At 43.1% G+C, this 20,782-nt stretch overlaps 1 protein-coding gene across 2 annotated transcripts in view; it reads left to right on the forward strand.

The window, feature by feature from the left end:
• The window catches only part of NEK8 (NIMA related kinase 8), a 330,474-nt gene that overhangs the window by 43,696 nt on the left and 265,996 nt on the right, over positions 1-20,782 (forward strand). For both annotated transcript variants that reach the window (XM_085649141.1, XM_085649140.1), the window contains exons 2-3: positions 9,297-9,502; positions 11,464-11,696. In XM_085649141.1, the coding sequence (XP_085505267.1) occupies positions 9,297-9,502; positions 11,464-11,696 (439 nt within the window). The remainder of the gene's footprint in view (positions 1-9,296; positions 9,503-11,463; positions 11,697-20,782) is intronic.

Raw genomic sequence — 20,782 nt, forward strand, 5'->3', positions numbered from 1 at the left:
TGCTGCTTTGTGCCGTGAAATGAAGATTTGAATCGGCTAGGTTGATCCAGGAAATGAATTCATTAAGAGATTCTCGGTCACCGCTCCAGACGAAAAAAATGTCGTCTATGAAGCGTGACCAGTGACGAACATTTTCATAGAAGGGGGCAACCTCGTTATAGATATTACGCTCTTCAAAGTGTCCCATATATAGACAGGCGACACTGGGCGCACAGGCTGCCCCCATGCTTACTCCCTGGACTTGATGGTAAAAGTCACCATCAAACTCAAAAAAGTTCTCTTCCAGAACTACTTCCAAACATTGGGTCAAAAATGTGTTGTTTTGTAATGATGTTACAGAATCTATTTTGTCTTTGACTACTTTCAAAGCGTCTCCTTGTGGTATGTTAGAGTATAGGGACTCAATGTCCATGGTGACTAATATCTCTCGTTCAGGATCGTACTGTAGGCCTTCTATTTTGGAAATGAAGTGCTCTGTCATCAGGTCCTGCGGCGGAATCCTATTCTTTTTTTCCCCCAGTCACACGCCAAACAGAAACAGCGAGATGTCTTCTCTAAACTAAAACGGTGATTAATTACATTGTTGAGTTATTCGCATAGCACACGGGGCATTGATTAGAAATAACCTTGACCCCGCAATTAGTCCTGGAGCGCTAACTCGAACTATTTTGTCTCACTCACCAGACGCTGTAGCAGAATCCATTTCCGTTTTTCCTCACCAACCTTGGAAGCGTGAGGATAGGTGCACATCGAGCCGGAATTACGAGGTGCTTTCTCTAAAAACCTAAGTAGGTGATTAATTACATCTTTAAGTTTCTCGCTTATTACATTGGTCTATGATTTATATTTAAAAAATAGACCTTCACTAGCCTATTTTGTTTTCATTGGTATTTCAGATTCATTGACTCATATTCATCGCCCAAAAAGTGCAAACAGAGAACACCTATAAACCGCTGATTTCAGGTAGATCAAGTCCCAGGGACATGGCCTTTGTCGCCCTCTATAAACATTACAAATCCAACAAACTTTGTTTTATGTCTGAAATGCTAATCTTTCCTGATCTACTCTCTTCCTTAGATCTCGCATGCCAATAAGTTGAAAAGTTCCACTACATTGCTATATTTGTCCACCGTAAGAAGTACTGAGGTTGTCATTAAACTTAAGGAGAGAGAGACATATATATTCTTATCTTCCCAACTGATCCCCTGGTGAGCATGTCTCTCATCTTCCTTTACTTAATCATTAGTTTCATGCAGACGTAGCACCCTTATTTTTTGTAACTGTACTCGAAACTCACCCATCTCTTAGTTGATTCTATTTTCCAGACTATATATGGGGACACACCACCATGGTGAATTTCCCAAATATTCCTTTATTTACTGTTTTCATCTGAATGCTGTTTACCAGATTTTGTGCAACGGTCTCCAGTTCAAGCTATACATCCAGGAATCCTTTTGATTGATTGCTAGTATGACTAAACCATTTGTTGTTTGTGTTCTCCCTTACAAATTTTTCTCGTATCTTGGCTATTTTGTTTGTTATTTTCTATCATGTGTGCAACGCTTATAATATAATTAGTATGTTCAATGCTCAACCACTCATGTATCTGGACCAGTGTTCACTTTAGATGAATTTTGTATGTTGCAACCTTATGAATAATCTGTATTATCTAATGGATATGTTTAGAATTAATAGTTTTTTGTTCACTAATTGTTATTTATCACTTGGTAGGTCCCATGGAACTTATGTCTGAATAATTTCTCGCCCTGAAGAAGGTGTTGCCCCGGTTAAAGGGGGTGTTACACCGAAACGCGCGTCGGCATTTTGAACTGGATTGTTCACCACACAGATTTATTAAGACATTACAAGAACACATCTTCTTGTTACTCCACTCTGTTTACCATATGCCATTCTTCTTTTCTGTACCCCTCTGTGTATGTTTTACACTTAAGAAGACTCGCCTACCATTATTTTGGGCCTGTATTTTGTTCAACTTTTAGCTTTTAGGGTCATGTGTCTTTTGTTACATTGTATGAATGTGTCTTAGTATGAATGAGTATGTGTGAATAATTTTATTCCACAGATTGTCCATGGGTACCAATGTATTGTAGGACGAATAGGTCCTTGGTTTTGTTTGTATAAAAATATTGGTGTAATGTATAAATCTTACGTATTCATCAAATAAGTCTTTTTCAAATAAGGTCGAAATTAAAACATGGATTAATACCCTATTTCTTTGTGTTTTGTAATCTCTACACGGTCCAGATAGAGTGGTTTTTTCTGTCTTAAGAAACGACTTAGATGCGTTTTATAAAATAACTATAGGTACAGCAGATATTTTTGTATTTACTTGTGAATTTTCCCCTGCTGCTCTACCTTCATTCTATTCAGGGGTTCCCCTTTTCTAGTGGTTTTTTCCTTCCCAGCCTTGTTTGCTGTGGGGTTATATATGTTTATTCGTCTTAAATAGTTGCACACATCTTTTGGTCCCTAGAATCCCTTTCTTTTGATCAGCCTCTGGCATCTGTGTTACCCCTTTTTTTCTTATTCTACTCTCATTTCTTCTATATTTGCTCTTTCTCGAGTACATCACTAACTCCTTTTTTTCTATGGACAGTATTAAAACCTTTGGTTTTTCTGATGAGGACTATGCACGCCTTATAGGTCAAACACCTGACCCCAACAGACCCTTCTCACTCTCTAAAGGTCCTAATGAAGATTGGACCAAGTTGTTCAACTTAAAGAAGAAAACCAAACGTACGGAGTCTCATGCCAACTTTATGTTGGAGTACTTAAAAGCAGGGACCATCCCTATTGGCCTTAGAGTGAGAAATATACCAGGTCTTTTTGTGGAGATCAGGCAATTCCTCGAAAAATGGGCCCTGATATCAAACAGATGCTCTAGGGACTGGATGATCCTTATTGTTGAAACAGCCAGAGAGGTAATCCAACTATTAAATAAGGAAATCCAGGACCTAGAGGACAAACTCAAAACATCCAACGCCCTCGAGGAGGGTAAGAAAAAATTAGAAGAGATTACGACAGAGTTAGATTCCTTCAGTGAATATCTACTCAAAAGGAAGACGGACAAGCTTAGAAAGGACATCAGACTCTTTTCGCAAGAAAGGGCCTATCCTTACCTATCTGAAAACTTCTATTCATCAACCAATGACAGCGCGACTGGCAACTCTACTGGCCAGTGGAACAATAAACGTATCATAACATTCTCGGATACCACCGACTCTGACAGTGAGGGGCCATCTTACCAAGCTCCCCAATATAGATCTGATGCAGAAAGATACCAAAGTGGGAATCGTTTTTTAGGGAACCGAAGGGGCGGATCCCGTTCACGGTTTCAAACCCAATACCGAAGTCAATATCAGAATACCTATCAAAGGAATCAACACCAGGAACAAGTACCACAGCCGAGATACCAGGAACAAGCCCAACCACAGAGGTACATCAGGACTCGCCAGAACCAATACTGGCGAACATAGCCAAAATTCCAGTCTTTAATCTATCAGGCTATACAATGGATGACCCGACTGAGACACTGCTTACTAAAGGTCTTTCCTTTGTCCCTTCTACCACTATGAATAAATTTGAATTCATGACAGACATGCACGCCTTCTTCCGAAAAATCAGACTCAAAAAATTCTTCCAGAATAGAAGTATCTCTGAGGACAATGGTAATCGTTCAGGCCTAAAACCCCCATCCAACTTTACACCCACCATCGATCAAGTTGGCAAAGAAGTAGACCTTTTCGAAAAAGCCGTCCTCAACAAGATTGGTAAAATAACGGCCTTCGTACCCTTTCCGATGAACAATATCACCAGGGAAGAAAAAAACGCATTAAACATCCTAAAGAAAAACAAGGATGTTACTCTGAAACCATGTGACAAAGGCGGAGGTATAGTCATTTTCAACACAGATGACTATAAGAACAGAATGAACACACTCTTGGGGTCACCCAGACACTACTTAAAAATTACCATTAGTCCAGAACCAAGACTGAAACGGAGAATTCTCCGAATAGTCATGTCAGCCGTAGAGAGGGGAGAAATATGTGAAAAGGAAGCAGAGTATCTTACCCCCACCTATACCCGGATTCCCATCATCTACGGAGTACCAAAAACCCACAAAAACCAGAAGGACCCCCCAATGAGACCCATCGTCTCTACCATAGGGTCAGCTACAGAACCCCTATCAAAATATATCGATCGTTTCCTCCAACCCCTGGTCACCACGCTTCCATCTTATGTGAAGGATACAGGGCACTTCATTTCCAAAATAGAAGGCCTACAGTACGATCCTGAACGAGAGATATTAGTCACCATGGACATTGAGTCCCTATACTCTAACATACCACAAGGAGACGCTTTGAAAGTAGTCAAAGACAAAATAGATTCTGTAACATCATTACAAAACAACACATTTTTGACCCAATGTTTGGAAGTAGTTCTGGAAGAGAACTTTTTTGAGTTTGATGGTGACTTTTACCATCAAGTCCAGGGAGTAAGCATGGGGGCAGCCTGTGCGCCCAGTGTCGCCTGTCTATATATGGGACACTTTGAAGAGCGTAATATCTATAACGATGTTGCCCCCTTCTATGAAAATGTTCGTCACTGGTCACGCTTCATAGACGACATTTTTTTCGTCTGGAGCGGTGACCGAGAATCTCTTAATGAATTCATTTCCTGGATCAACCTAGCCGATTCAAATCTTCATTTCACGGCACAAAGCAGCACTGAAAAACTGGAATTTTTGGATGTCTAAGTCAAACATGAGAACAACCAACTTCAGGTATCACTCTTTACCAAACCCACCTCCAGGAATACTCTGCTCCACTTTGAAAGCTTCCATCCTAATAGTCAAAAATCAAGCATTCCATTCAGTCAGTTCTTACGGTTGCGCAGGAACTGTTCATCAATTAAAGATTATCTATTGCACGCAGAGTCAATGAAACAAAAATTCCTGTTACGAGGATACCCTAACAGGCTTGTTAGGGATGCCCTCAAGAGAGCTAGATATTTCAATCGGGATACTTTGTTTACACCCAAGGAGGAAGAAAACAAGACGGAAAAATTGGTTTGTGTCATTAAACACTCATCCATAAACCATAAAATACGTCAAATCGTCAATTCGCAGTGGCACCTCCTAAATCTGGACAATGAAGCAGAGAAGATACCTAAGCCTTTATTTGCATTCCGGAGGAACAAAAACTTAAAAAATCTATTGGTCAGAGCCAAACCTCAAGAACGAAACACATTGACACAGAGATCCATTGTTGGCAATACCCCCGTTCAAGGACATCATCAATGTGGAGGATGTCAGGCATGCCCTAACGCTATTGTCAACGACACCATTGTAATCAATAACAAAACCATCAATCTCAACGAAATGACCAATTGTAAAACATCAAACTGTATTTATGTCATCTTATGCCCATGTAAAATCCCCTATGTAGGAGAGACTGGCAGAGAATGCAAAATACGCATAGGGGAACACAAATCTAACATCAGGCAAAATAATCTTTCAGCACCATTGGTCAAACATTGGATGGAGTCCAACCACACTGAGAAGGACCTACGTTGGACAATCTTAGAAAGGGTCCGCATTCAAAAGGGCACTGACAGTACCCGGATCCGTAAAAAGCGAGAAGTCTTTTGGATCTACTTCCTGGACTCCAAGACAAGGGGGCTCAATGAGGAATTACCCTGGGAGAATGCTATCATTTAAGCATCATAATAGAGCGATGCATCCCTCTGAAAGAGACAAAAAAACGATTTGGATTTCTATTAAACACTACCACGAACTGACACAATAGATCCTCCATTGGTTCTTTTCGCCAAACCTTTGGACACATACATAATATCATAAAGGTGCTCTTTAACGCATCTATCTGAGCCCTTACCATGAGTTCTCTGTTGTCGACTGCATTGCAGACTGTCAGAAACTACTGTATCTGGTTAGTTGTCGCATCACCGTCAGCCATCATAGCTGTGACCTTAAAACACTTCACTCCGAAGTCTCTCCAGAATCCATAGCCACCTCTTTGATACTACCCTAGGACGTGATTTGTGCACAGCCCCTGCCGGTATATAAGCAGCTGCTCACAATCAAACTGGTCGGTGCTCGCTTCGCAGTAAGCAGAGGACCAGCAGCGGAGCAGCGTCTACATCGATCTGCGTATCTGGATTGAAACGAAGGACTGAAAGCATTAGAAAACTTCCTCCCGGTAAGCGTTTAGAAAATAGGTATAAAGGCCAATACAACAGCTTCCTCGTTCTTTTAATTAGCGCTGGAGCGTTAACTTTATTTGTTTTGTTATTTCGCTCATCAGATACGACGGCGGAATCCAATTCCTTCTCCCCCAGTCACACGCTAAACTGAAACAGCGCGATGTCTTCCCTAAACTAAAACGGCGATTAATTACATTATTGAGTTACTCGCGTATCATGCGGAGCAGCGTCCACATTGATCTGCGTACCTGGACTGAGGCAAAGGACTGAAAGCATTAGAAAACTTCCCCCCGGTAAGCGTTTTAAAAAATAGGTAGAATGGCCAAGACAACAGTTTCCTCGTTCTTTTAATCAGCGCTGGAGCGTTAACTCTAATTGTTTTGTTATTTCTCTCATCAGGTCCTGCGGCGGAATCCTATTCTTTTTTTCCCCCAGTCACACGCCAAACAGAAACAGCGAGATGTCTTCTCTAAACTAAAACGGTGATTAATTACATTGTTGAGTTATTCGCATAGCACACGGGGCATTGATTAGAAATAACCTTGACCCCGCAATTAGTCCTGGAGCGCTAACTCGAACTATTTTGTCTCACTCACCAGACGCTGTAGCAGAATCCATTTCCGTTTTTCCTCACCAACCTTGGAAGCGTGAGGATAGGTGCACATCGAGCCGGAATTACGAGGTGCTTTCTCTAAAAACCTAAGTAGGTGATTAATTACATCTTTAAGTTTCTCGCTTATTACATTGGTCTATGATTTATATTTAAAAAATAGACCTTCACTAGCCTATTTTGTTTTCATTGGTATTTCAGATTCATTGACTCATATTCATCGCCCAAAAAGTGCAAACAGAGAACACCTATAAACCGCTGATTTCAGGTAGATCAAGTCCCAGGGACATGGCCTTTGTCGCCCTCTATAAACATTACAAATCCAACAAACGTTGTTTTATGTCTGAAATGCTAATCTTTCCTGATCTACTCTCTTCCTTAGATCTCGCATGCCAATAAGTTGAAAAGTTCCACTACATTGCTATATTTGTCCACCGTAAGAAGTACTGAGGTTGTCATTAAACTTAAGGAGAGAGAGACATATATATTCTTATCTTCCCAACTGATCCCCTGGTGAGCATGTCTCTCATCTTCCTTTACTTAATCATTAGTTTCATGCAGACGTAGCACCCTTATTTTTTGTAACTGTACTCGAAACTCACCCATCTCTTAGTTGATTCTATTTTCCAGACTATATATGGGGACACACCACCATGGTGAATTTCCCAAATATTCCTTTATTTACTGTTTTCATCTGAATGCTGTTTACCAGATTTTGTGCAACGGTCTCCAGTTCAAGCTATACATCCAGGAATCCTTTTGATTGATTGCTAGTATGACTAAACCATTTGTTGTTTGTGTTCTCCCTTACAAATTTTTCTCGTATCTTGGCTATTTTGTTTGTTATTTTCTATCATGTGTGCAACGCTTATAATATAATTAGTATGTTCAATGCTCAACCACTCATGTATCTGGACCAGTGTTCACTTTAGATGAATTTTGTATGTTGCAACCTTATGAATAATCTGTATTATCTAATGGATATGTTTAGAATTAATAGTTTTTTGTTCACTAATTGTTATTTATCACTTGGTAGGTCCCATGGAACTTATGTCTGAATAATTTCTCGCCCTGAAGAAGGTGTTGCCCCGGTTAAAGGGGGTGTTACACCGAAACGCGCGTCGGCATTTTGAACTGGATTGTTCACCACACAGATTTATTAAGACATTACAAGAACACATCTTCTTGTTACTCCACTCTGTTTACCATATGCCATTCTTCTTTTCTGTACCCCTCTGTGTATGTTTTACACTTAAGAAGACTCGCCTACCATTATTTTGGGCCTGTATTTTGTTCAACTTTTAGCTTTTAGGGTCATGTGTCTTTTGTTACATTGTATGAATGTGTCTTAGTATGAATGAGTATGTGTGAATAATTTTATTCCACAGATTGTCCATGGGTACCAATGTATTGTAGGACGAATAGGTCCTTGGTTTTGTTTGTATAAAAATATTGGTGTAATGTATAAATCTTACGTATTCATCAAATAAGTCTTTTTCAAATAAGGTCGAAATTAAAACATGGATTAATACCCTATTTCTTTGTGTTTTGTAATCTCTACACGGTCCAGATAGAGTGGTTTTTTCTGTCTTAAGAAACGACTTAGATGCGTTTTATAAAATAACTATAGGTACAGCAGATATTTTTGTATTTACTTGTCCTTCCTGTGAAGCATTACCTTTTTACAATCTCTCTCTTGATTAACTGGATTTGGTGTGTCTACTGGTTGCTTTTCAAGCACTACATTTTTCTTTTTGGTTCAGCACTCAATGATAGTGCCGTTTTCCCCAGCTTTCTGTACTCTCCTTACACTCCCTCTCGCTATCTGTTGTCAATGTGATTTCTCCCACCTCCTCCAACCTTCAATATTGCATCACCTTAATGCTCCCCCATTGCTTTCTCGCCTTTGTTCTTGTCCCTGCTCACTCTTCGTTGCCCTCTCGCCTGCTGCTTCACCTCCCCACCTGTGCCCACCTTCTCTCTTTCCTGTTGCTTCTCCTCTCTGCCCCCTAAGTCCTCTTTCTGTTCAGTCGTATACTTCTACCTCATCCAGTCCACATTGCTCTCTCGCCCGTTGCTTCTTCTCCACCCATCCGTGCCTTCCTTGTTGCTTCCACCCACTGACTTAAAATGTTTTATTTATTTCCCTTTTAGTTACCAATCCAACTCTGATCAGTAACTAAACCTTGCATTATTTTGTAGGCACGAGCATGTGGGGTATGCGCACATAAAAAATGATAGGACAGCTTGTCAGCAGCTTTTTGTATTCTTTATCCATGCTGTGCAGCATCTGGGATGCTGAGTAGCATTGCTAAAATCACTGGCAAACCCAATACGTCTCAAATGTGAAACCTAATGGTTGGCTTTGGCAATGCTTGCTACTTTATGGTTCTCCACCAGTGTTTTAAAATAACCCCACACCTTTCTGTTGATTCGATTGTAGAATTGTGCACCTGTGCCTGCGTAAGTCCGATCAGAAGCTGGTTATCATCAAACACATCCCGGTAGAACAAATGACCAAAGACGAACGACTGGCTGCACAAAATGAGTGTCAGGTGCTGAAGCTGCTCAACCACCCCAACATCATTGAATATTATGAAAACTTCTTGGAAGACAAAGCCCTGATGATTGCTATGGAGTATGCACCAGGTCAGTCCTTGCTGATGGCTTCTGGGTATCTTTGCAACGTTAAGACACATTGGCTATCGTTACGAGTGGCGAGATTTCACTGGGAGCAATAACTGTGATCCACCCACAGTTCTAAGTGTCTCCAGGCCCATAATTATCAGATCTGCAAACCATAGTCACACTAGTTCTGGTCATGGAGACACCGGGCACTTTCAGTGCTGCAGAGTTAGAAGTTGAAGACAGAAATACAGCGTCCTCCTCCCCCACCCCCCACAGCAGTACGGGGGAGGGGTGGACATGAATTCAGTTGATGGATAACTTTGAAGGTCCCTTTAAATGGCAGTTCCAACTGTTAAAATATTGTGATGATCCTCCTCAGAGAGATCTGGGGCCAGGCAATTTAGCAGGTTCCTTCAACCCTAGGAGACATGTCTTGAATTTCATCAAAAACATGCCTGTATATCCCTTGAGAAAAGTAGGGGTCGAGATAGGAGATCCAGAGTTTTCTCTTTACAGAATTTACTCACTGAATGCTCAGTTTTTGAACTTCCTTATTTTTAAAAAGTGAAGCAATGCAGAGAACTTCAAACAAACCATCTGGCAGATGTGAAGCTGATAAGCCTCTCGCACTAGTGAGGTAAAGGAAAGGACCTGTTTTTTTAAATTTTATATTTTTTAATAAATTGAAGAGTGTCTAGTAAAATTTAGAACAATGAGTTTGGTCCTTTGAGAACTGTAGTGAATGTCCCTTGTTGTAGCATAATCAAAGTATGTCCTATTGAAATGTCCTTGATCTGTACAGTGTGACAAAGGCCATCTAGTCTCCGTGTGGTGCAGAATGAATATAACACTTCATATTGGAATATTCTGTGCAGTATGGTGGAACTTGAAACCTCATGGTATTGGAATCCATGGTGCACTTACTATTGGAATGTCTTTTCTCTCTGCAGTGTGGTTAGTGGGGGGTGGTCTGGGATGGTGACGGAGTGTATGTAGCCATGTCTATATGAATATCCTTACTCTTTTCAGTGTGGTGGGGCTAGATTCTTTGTGGTATACTGATTCATGGAACGCTTACTATGTCCCTTCTCTCAGCAGTGTGGTTTGGGCTCTCTGGTCTCCTGGTGGTGCCAGAGTGAATGTAACACAGCCTATTGGAATGTCTTTGCTCTGTACACTGTGGCAGTGGGGTCTCTGCACTCACGCTTCCAATTGGAGCATTTTAGCTTGTTCAAGTGTAGAAGGGGGGCTTTAGGCTCCTTGCGGTGCCGGTTGTATGTATCACTTTCTATTGGAATGCCTTTTATCCATACAGTGTGTCAGGGGTCTCTGAAAGCCTTGTGGTATGCTCTATTGTACTTTATGTACACATTTTCAAACCTTGTGCAAACAGATCTCTAAGGCATCTGAGCACTCTGTCTTCGGTTTCGTAAGAATGCTTATGGTAATAATTAATACTAAATTTACACATTATCACATACAAATGTATTAAAAACCAAAATGTGGAATTGCATCTAGAAAAGGGGAAAAGAAATGAATACTGCAGTACCAGAGCTATGAGTAAATTATCCCAGAGTGACAGGCGGATGGCGAAAAGGATAGCATTAATGTGTTTTTATTTCAAGAATTTAGAAGCTTGCAATGTCAAAGTCGAAGCTAGGAAAAGTCTGCAGTGGCTTGCAGTAGTGATCTGATGAAGTATCTTTGGCCTTGGTCCATCAAGCATTTGCCCACATTATAGAGTATTCTGTTTTCGGAAGGTGATGATAAACTTAGTATACATATAGCACTTGGGATGGAGGCTAAAATATCTGGGAGTCTAAGAAATACTTGGATTGCAAAAATTACCTTTTTGAAAGCTGTGTGGAGATGGGCCTAGTAAAAAGAAAGGAGAAGTCAGATTTATGCTAAGATTGTTGGTCTTCAATGTACAAGGTACCATTGTATCTTAATTCTCAGCATCTTTCTTCTTCCCGACCTAGGAGGCACACTGGCAGAGTACATTCAGAAACGTTGTAACTCACTGCTGGATGAGGATACTATTATGCACTTCTTTGCACAAATCTTATTGGCTCTGCATCATGTGCACACCAAACTTATCCTGCACCGGGACCTTAAGACGCAGAACATCCTCTTGGACAAGCACCACATGATCGTGAAGATCGGTGACTTTGGCATCTCTAAGATCCTCAGTAGCAAGAGCAAAGCGTACACGGTATGTAACTTTTCTGTGAGCAGCCCAAGGATGAACGTGGTCTGTGGGAACCCTAGAGTTTATATGTGTATTTGGGGCATAGTGAAATGTAACCTACATGTACTACGTAGCCCAGCTTGGTAGTGTGAAGACTATGGACAAATATCTGTACGCTGGGCAGAGGGAAGATGTAAGAAATTTGGATTTCTAGATGAAGGGGTAAGCTCTTTTCAAGCAGAAACCACAATCCTTGTCATGGTGAAGGTACAAGCAAACCCCCAAATAAACCTTTGCTCAACCCTCTTGTAGCTTGACACAGAGCAGTCAGGCATAACTTAGTTGCATGTATTCAAGCGGCACTTCAAACAGTTATAAAGTTAAAACACAACACAAGAAAATCTCACACCAATTTAGAAAAATAGAGTACATTTTAATAAATAAATCAAGACCAAAACCCAATCAGTAGAGAGGCAGAATATTAAAGATTTAAGTGAAAATAGCGCCCAAAACAACAAAGCACCAATTGTGCCTATCTGGTTGTGCTAGACCATGGCACAGTCACAGGTTCAAGCCAACTGTGATGCAGAGCAGGCCTGGTACAGGGACCCAGTTAAAACCTGCTGAACGAGAGTAACTTACATCCTGGTTGCGAAGAGTTGTGGAGTCCCGTGTCAAGGATGCATTGCGCAGCTGAGGTGATGCGATGCCCAGGTCGGAGATAAGCCGTTCAGTGTGAGTGTCAAGGAGTTGCAAGGCTCCGATGCAAGATCCCACATTGTCACCGAGGAGGCAGTCGACAATAGGCTTACGATGCGAAGTCCTGCGCCGCGGATGTGTTGTCGACCAGCGAATTCCGAAGAAGCTGCAGGGCTTGCGATGCAGAGTCCTGCATCGTTGTCGAGGCTGCTGTTAATGAGAGGCTTGTGATGCGAGGCCCTGCTTAGGGGATGCGTCGCGCAGCAACGGTTCAGATGGGGTGGCAGGCTGTGTTGCAAAGTCCTTATGCCGGGAAAGTCCGCGCTGCAAAGGCAACGGGTCAGTTCTGTTCGGGGTTGCGTCATGCAGCGGCGGAGATGCATCAGTTCTGCTGGGTCTACAGATGGACAGGAAGAACATCTTTAGGTCCTCTTCCAAGAGTCCGGCCTGGGGTAGCACCACTTGGCAGGGTTAGACTCACAGACGGCAGAGTCTAGATGCTGGGTTGAAGGTTGTTGGAAACCTGTTATGTCCCTGAGGCTTCTGATCAGGAGGCCAGCAAACTAGCCCTTGGAGTCACTCTGGGAACCGGGTTTTAGAAATGCAGATCCAGTCCTTCTCACCCAGGCAAGAGGGCAGCATATCAATCCAGCAGAGTGACAGTCCTTTCAGCAGCACAGCCCTTTTTCCTGGTAGAGTCAACAAGTCCAGAAGTGTACTGAAGAGGTGGTCTATGGTTCCAACATTTGTACTGTCATGTAGGTCCTAGGAATCCCCAGGACCTGCACGTTTTGGATGACCTAAACTGAGGCCTTGGTGTCCCAACCACTTCCGGATACCCCCACAGGATATGTCAGCCGTTAGACCAGCTAGCTCTAAGGTGCCACTACCACCCCCCCTGTATTCTACAGTGGTGTAGGTAGTTTCTGGCAACCACTGAACATGACAACCCTGATTCCTCAGGAATCATGGAAAACAGTACAGTATGTTTCACTCAGACACTCGTGCTTGCTTTATTTCAGAAAATACACAGGATGGTGATTAGGATGCTTCAATAAGTATTTATTGGTCCAGCGACAACATGGTGTAAAATATATATGCTGCGACAATCAGGAGACAGAAGCATACAAAAGAGATTGCTAGTACCAATATAGTAAATAGTAGATACATTTCTACCATAGTTCTAATAAGATGAACATAAGCAGTTCAGATAGAAACAGTAGCACTTGCATATTCTTAAAATGCGCGCCCTAAGTATTTTGCCTAAATGTACCCAGCCTAACCTGGATGTGTAGGTGTATATGTGTATAGCTATGTGTATCTGTAGCAAAGAAACCCCTACGAAAGAACCAGCTCTCTCACGTGTTGATTTAGAACGAAGGTCCCCGTCTTTGCATTGAGGGTGACATCCCGCAAGGGATGTCAGACGGCAGCGTGTCGTAGATTTGGCATGCAGGACCCCCGTCTCAGCCTGGAAGGAATTCCCCTCTGATTTGTAAGGGGGAGTGAGGGTATTTTATACTAAAGTTGTCACTCCAGGGTTTTTCCTAAAATCAATGTGTTTTTAAAACAACCATGGATGTTTTGAAAACAATCATAAATGTTTTGAAAACAATCACCGAAGCTTTTCTAAACAAGTGTGATCATGCACAGCTGGCTGTTGGCCAAGGATGAAAAAAGTGGTGAGCCTTACACAGAATATATCTGCCTTGCCCGGGCACATGTTTATGTACGTCAGGTACAGACATTAAGCTAGAATACTTAGAGCCTGGCGTCGAGGGGCCAGGAGCAAGCTACTAGGCAAAAGGTCATTTGTTGAGAATCGTTATTGTCGTGTGGATGGGACAGTTTATGTAAAAATGGGGTATACATTGATGGAACTATCCTAAAAGACATGACAGTACATGGTGCCCTACTTTGAATTGGGGTAATTTTCTAGAGGTTTCCAACCCCCTGAGGTGTCAGGCATTTCCTCCCTGTCCTGCCCAGCTTCTCTAGGGTAACAAAAAGACTAGTGAGAAAGTCTTTGTGAGAGTGCTGGGGCAGATTCTTTATGATGTGCCAGTGTGGTAGATGACAGCTCTTCCCCCTCGTTAACTCAGAGTAGCCCATCCTGCCAACATCTATCTTTCCTTTGTCTCATTGTCTGGGGGCAGTACACAAAGACCAGCTGCCAGCTGTACCTAGTCATGTGACCCAGGATCAGGCTGTATGCACCAAATGGTTAGGACAAGAGAATGCCAACCTTCTAAAATGCAAAAAGAACAATTGATGGACAGAATGCTGATCAATGTCAAACATTTACCCAAGTACAGAGATCTGGGCCTAAATCCATTGTTTCTTGCTCCCCATGCCATCCCAGTTTAAACCCAGCCATATTCAAATCATTCTTGACCCTGCTTCCAATGGGAACAGTCCAGCCCGAACTGCCAGACCAGGTACTCCCTGGACCGGAAACAAATATCCTGCGACCGGTTTCAGGGTTTCACTCCTCATCAGCCAGGCTACCTTGACTCCAGTAGCTTGGAGAGCATGGGACCCATGTCTGGGTATTCCCGCCCCACTCGGGGTGACAAATGCAAAAAAAAGCTCTTGCAACAGCAGCATCCTGCTTTGGTGTTAGTCAATCGCGTATGTTAAAGGTCTGATGATAACAGCATTCCTCATTGTTGTTAGTCCATCGCGTATGTTGAAGGTCTGGTGATAGCAGCATACCTCTTTGGTGTTAGTCCATCTTGAATGTGGAAGCTCCTGCGGCGGCAGCATCCTGCTCTAGTGTTAGTCCATCTTGAATGTGGAAACTGTCACAGCAGCAGCTTTCCTCAATGGTGTTAGTCCATCTTGAATGTGGAAGCTATCTCAGCAGGAGCGTTCCTCATTGGTGTTAGTCCATCTTGAATGTGGAAGCTGTCTCAGCAGCAGCATTCGTCATTGGTGTTAGCCCGTCTTGAATGTGTAAGCTCTTGCAACAGCAGCATCCTGCTTTGGTGTTAGTCCATCCTGTGTGTTGAAGGACTGATGATAACAGCATTCCTCATTGGTGTCAGTCCGTCTTGAATGTGGAAGCTGTCTCAGCGGCTGCATTCCTCATTGGTGTTAGTCCATCTTGAATGTGGAAGCTGTCTCAGCAGCAGCATTCCTCATTGGTGTTAGTCCGTCTTGAATGAGTAAGCTCTTGCAACAGCAGCATCCTGCTTTGGTGTTAGTCCATCCTGTATGTTGAAGGTCTGATGATAACAGCATTCCTCATTGGTGTTAGCCCAGCTTGAATGTAGAAGCGGTCTCAGCAGCAGCATTCCTTATTGGTGTTAGTTCATCTTGAATGTGGAAGAAGTCTCAGCAGCTGCATTCCTGATTGGTGTTAGTCCATCTTGAATGTGGAAGCTGTCTCAGCAGCAGCATTCGTCATTGGTGTTAGCCCGTCTTGAATGTGTAAGCTCTTGCAACAGCAGCATCCTGCTTTGGTGTTAGTCCATCCTGTGTGTTGAAGGACTGATGATAACAGCATTCATCATTGGTGTTAGTCCATCTTGAATGTGGAAGCTGTCTCAGCAGCAGCATTCCTCATTGGTGTTAGTCCATCTTGAATGTGGAAGCTGTCTCAGCAGCAGCATTCCTCATTGGTGTTAGTCCGTCTTGAATGTGTAAGCTCTTGCAACAGCAGCATCCTGCTTTGGTGTTAGTCCATCCTGTATGTTGAAGGTCTGATGATAACAGCATTCCTCATTGGTGTTAGCCCAGCTTGAATGTGGAAGCTGTCTCAGCAGCAGCATTCCTTATTGGTGTTAGTCCATCTTGAATGTGGAAGCTGTCTCAGCAGCAGCATTCGTCATTGGTGTTAGTCCATCTTGAATGTGGATGCTCTTGCAACAGAAGCATCCTGCTCTGGTGTTATCCATCCTGTATGTCGAAGGTCAGATGATAAAAGCATTCGTCATTGGTGTTAGTCCATCTTGAATGTGGACTCTTGTCTCAGCAGCAGCATTCCTGATTGGTGTTAGTCCATCTTGAATGTGGAAGCCATCTCAGCAGCAACATTCCATTGGTGTTAGTACATCTTGAATGTGGATGCTCTTGCAACAGAAGCATCCTGCTCTGGTGTTATCCATCCTGTATGTTGAAGGTCGTATGATAACAGCATTCCTGATTGCTGTTAGTGCATCTTGAATGTGGAAGCCGTCTCAGCGGCTGCATTCCTCATTGGTGTTAGTCCATGTTGAAGGTCTCACGACAGCAGCATTTCATTCTGTTGTCAATCGATCATGAATGTAGAATATTTTCAAAGAGCATTTCGCTCTGGTGTTAGTCCATTGTGAGTGCTGAAGCTCTAACAACAGCAATGTTCTGTTCTGTTGTTAGGTTGTGTAAACCTTTTGCTAAATCACTTAGTCTGCCCGTGCCTACCAAAAATGCATGTGTCCGTCTGTAACGAAGCTGGTGCTCATGTAAAGCGCTCTGATACCCGACGCTTTCGGGTCACGTCCGCGCTATATTAAACTCCGGGGGGAAAAACGTTGAAGCTTTCAGGACAGGACCATTGTGCCCTGCTGGTAGTCCGTTGCACATCTTCAAGCTCTTGTGACTTCTGGTGTACTTCAGGTAAATGGGCTGCTGTCATTTAGAGTTGCTCCAATGTGTATTCGAAGATATAATGAGCAGTGACTGGATAGCCACTGGTGTTTGGTTTAGAGGGACAGGCACCACTACGTCAGTGATGCACTACATTCACATCATGTCGCAGAAAAATTGTGAATCGTTTTCACCAGTATAAGGCTGTTGAAAACAAGACGCAAATATAGGTGGGGAAATGTGCTGTACATGCGTAACATTGTACTGCAGGTTACTACCCACACATTTGTGCAGAAGTACATGTGCGAGACGTTATTACAGCTGTATGGGGTGACTCCAGATTTAACCAAGCTTTTTAAATGACCGCATGAGGGTGAAACGTTCAATACAGCATGTTTTGGCATGTGCCCTTATTCCCTCGGCCAAGGGAGCTAGAATCTCAGTCAGTCATTCCGAAGCAGCTTTCCTCCTCCCCCGACTGTTTTGACCCCGGAGGTCGGGGACATGCAAGATTTGTCTTCTTGGTCTATCAGTCACAAGAAAGATGTACAACTGCACTGCTGCCAGAAAAATCTCATTTTTAAGGGGGTAAAATAAAAAATCTCAGCCACTGTCCCTCAAGATATTTTGTTGTAGAGCTGAAATGAGGAGTCGTCCTATATTTAATTTCCAAGCATGGACATTGCAAAAATTCAAGCCTATTATCGTACCGCAGCGCAGCTGTCATTTCTTTAATAAAGCAAGAGAGACAATTTTACGGTGCAAGAGTCTGGAATCATTGGTTTTACGGTTATCGTGTTCAATTTCATAGTGCAAATGGGTACATTCTGTAGCATGACAGTAATAGCAACAGGCATCTCATCTTATTTGCGAAAAAAGATGAAGGTCCTTCTTATGAGCAGTGTGATATTCCTGTTTCATAAACAGGATTTTTCAGCGGCAACAAGATCACGTGGTCCAATCCTACTGCTCCTGCCATTCCCTTGCGTGGCAATCCGGCATTTTAGGTCGAAGCCTAGTTTGCTGAAGACCTTTAGGGGGCATTCGGACAGCTTCCCTGGCAGCCCGTTGCTTACCATTTGCTTTGTACTTTGTAGCTCACATTTTTTGGCTTTCTATATGCTGGCTTTCATTGTTTTAGGATGTATAGGGTGAGTTCCTCCCTCCCAATGAGCAGAGAATGTTCACATCAGCCCCCCTTGTATTCTTCCACCAGTGCTCCTTTCTGTAAAAAGGCCTATAAATCTTGTTCTTATCCTATCACATTTGCTGTGCCTTCAAAGACTGAGGTCAAAGGCAGGTTATGTCTTCAGAGGGAGCCTAGTGTTTACTTTTCCTTCTCTGAGTTCAAAATGATAGGATTTATATGACAATCTTGCTGGATACTGGGGGTAGGAAAGCGTGTTTCTTCTAGCACACAACAGCATTTAAATGAACTGGGCAAGTATCGCAGAATATGTCAGAACTGGGAACACAGACAAAGCTCATTTTTTGTTAATTCTGAACTGTGTTTGAAACAAATACTTTTATATGATCAAAACAATCATTACAGTAGTTTACGCCATTTCTGCGCCGTATAGTTTTATTAGTAAAACTGTATGTCTGGCAAATGTAATGGTCATTTCAATTGAAAATGTGTTGTCTGTAATGGCAGTATTCAACCACACCAGGCATACTCCACTCTACGCCACTCCACTCCACTCTGCACCACTCCACGCCACTGTACTCTACTCTGCATAACTCTACTTCACACCGCTTCACTCTGCCCCACTGCACTTTACTCCATTCTGCACCACTGCATTCAACGCACCTGCACTCAACGCCACTTCACTCTACACTTCTCTACTCTACTCTGTACCACTCTACTCTATGCCAATGCACTCTACTCCACTCTACTACACACCGCTGCACTCTACACCAGTCCAGTCTAGGCCACTCCAATCTACTCTGCACAACTCCACTCCACGCCACTCCGCAACATTGCGCTCTGCGCCACTGCACTCTATGCCAATACACTCTACGTCAATGCATTTTACTCTGTAACACTCAACTCTACGCACCTGCACTCTATGCCAATCCACTGTATGCCACTATAATCTACTGTGCATCACTGCACTCAATGGCACTGCAGTCTACACCTTTTTACTATAAGCCATTACACACTACACCACTTCATTCTACTGTGAAACACTCTACTCTACTCCACTGCACTCTACACCACTCTACTCCAATCTATGACACTGCACTCTGTGCCACTCTACTCTAAAAATAAACTACTACACTCCATGCCAGTGCACTCTACACAACTACACTCGACCCCACTGCACTCTAAGCCACTGCTCTCTATGCTACTGCTTTCTATGCCACTGCACTCTATGCCACTGCACTCTATGCTACTGCACTATACGCCACTACACTCTACACCACTGCACTCTACACCACTGCACTCTACACCACGGAACTCTAAGACACTGTACTCAGCATCAATGCACTCTCCACCACTATGACACTCTACTCTGCACTACTGCACTCTATGCCAATGCACTCTACACCACTCTACTATATACCACTGCACTCTACACCAGTCCAGTTTAAGCCACTCCAATCTACTCTGCACAACTCCACTCACGCCACTCCGCAACATTGCACTCTGCGCCACTGCACTCTATGCCAATACACTCTACGCCAATGCATTTTACTATGTAACACTCAACTCTACGCACCTGCACTCTATGCCAATCCACTGTATGCCACTATAATCTACTGTGCACCACTGCACTCCATGCCAGTGAACTCTACACCTCTCTACTGTAAGACATTACACACTACACCACTTCATTCTACTGTGAAACACTCTACTCCACTGCACTCTACACCACTCTACTCCAATCTATGACACTGCACTCTGTGCCACTCTACTCTAAAAATAAACTACTACACTCCATGCCAGTGCACTCTACACAAGTACACTCGACCCCACTGCACTCTAAGCCACTGCTCTATATGCCACTGCTCTATATGCCACTGCGTTCTATGCCACTGCACTCTACACCACTGCACTCTATGCTACTGCACTCTATGCTACTGCACTCTATGCTGCTGCACTCTATGCTGCTGCACTCTAAACCACTACACTCTACACCACTACACTCTACACCACTACACTCTACACCACTGCACTCAACACCACTGCACTCTAAGACACTGTACTTAGCATCACTGCACTCTCCACCTCTATGCCACTCTACTCTGCACTACTGCACTGTATGCCAATGCACTCTATGCTGCTTTTCTCTGCATCACTTCACACTACGCCACTGCACTCTGCATGACTGCACCCTACAACACTACATTCTGCAGCAATCTTCATTACTGCACTCTGTGCCAATCTACATCACTCTACTCTACGCCTCTGCACTATGTGCCTCTGCACTGTATGCCACTCTACTCTGCATCACTCCACACTGCACTCTACTATGCACCATTCTAATCTACGCCACTGCTTCCTACAGTGCTGCATTGTACTCCTCTGAATTCTATACAGCTGCACTATACGCCACTGCACTCTACACCACTATACTTTGCAACACCCTACTCCAATGCACGCTTACTCAGTCCACTCTACTCTATGCCACAACATGCCACTGCACTCTACTTTGCAGCACAGCACTCTGTGCCACTGCTCTCCGTGCCACTGCAGTTTTTTTGCACTGCTCTACTTGTCTCCACTCTACTCAACACCACTGCACTCTACCTCACTTCACTCTACAACACTATACTCTATGTCAATGATTTCTATGTCACTCTACTCTACACTACTTCATTCTATGCCAATGCACTCT

This window comes from Triturus cristatus, chromosome 3_2 (genome assembly GCF_964204655.1).
Source record: "Triturus cristatus chromosome 3_2, aTriCri1.1, whole genome shotgun sequence".
Classification (NCBI taxonomy): domain Eukaryota; kingdom Metazoa; phylum Chordata; class Amphibia; order Caudata; family Salamandridae; genus Triturus; species Triturus cristatus.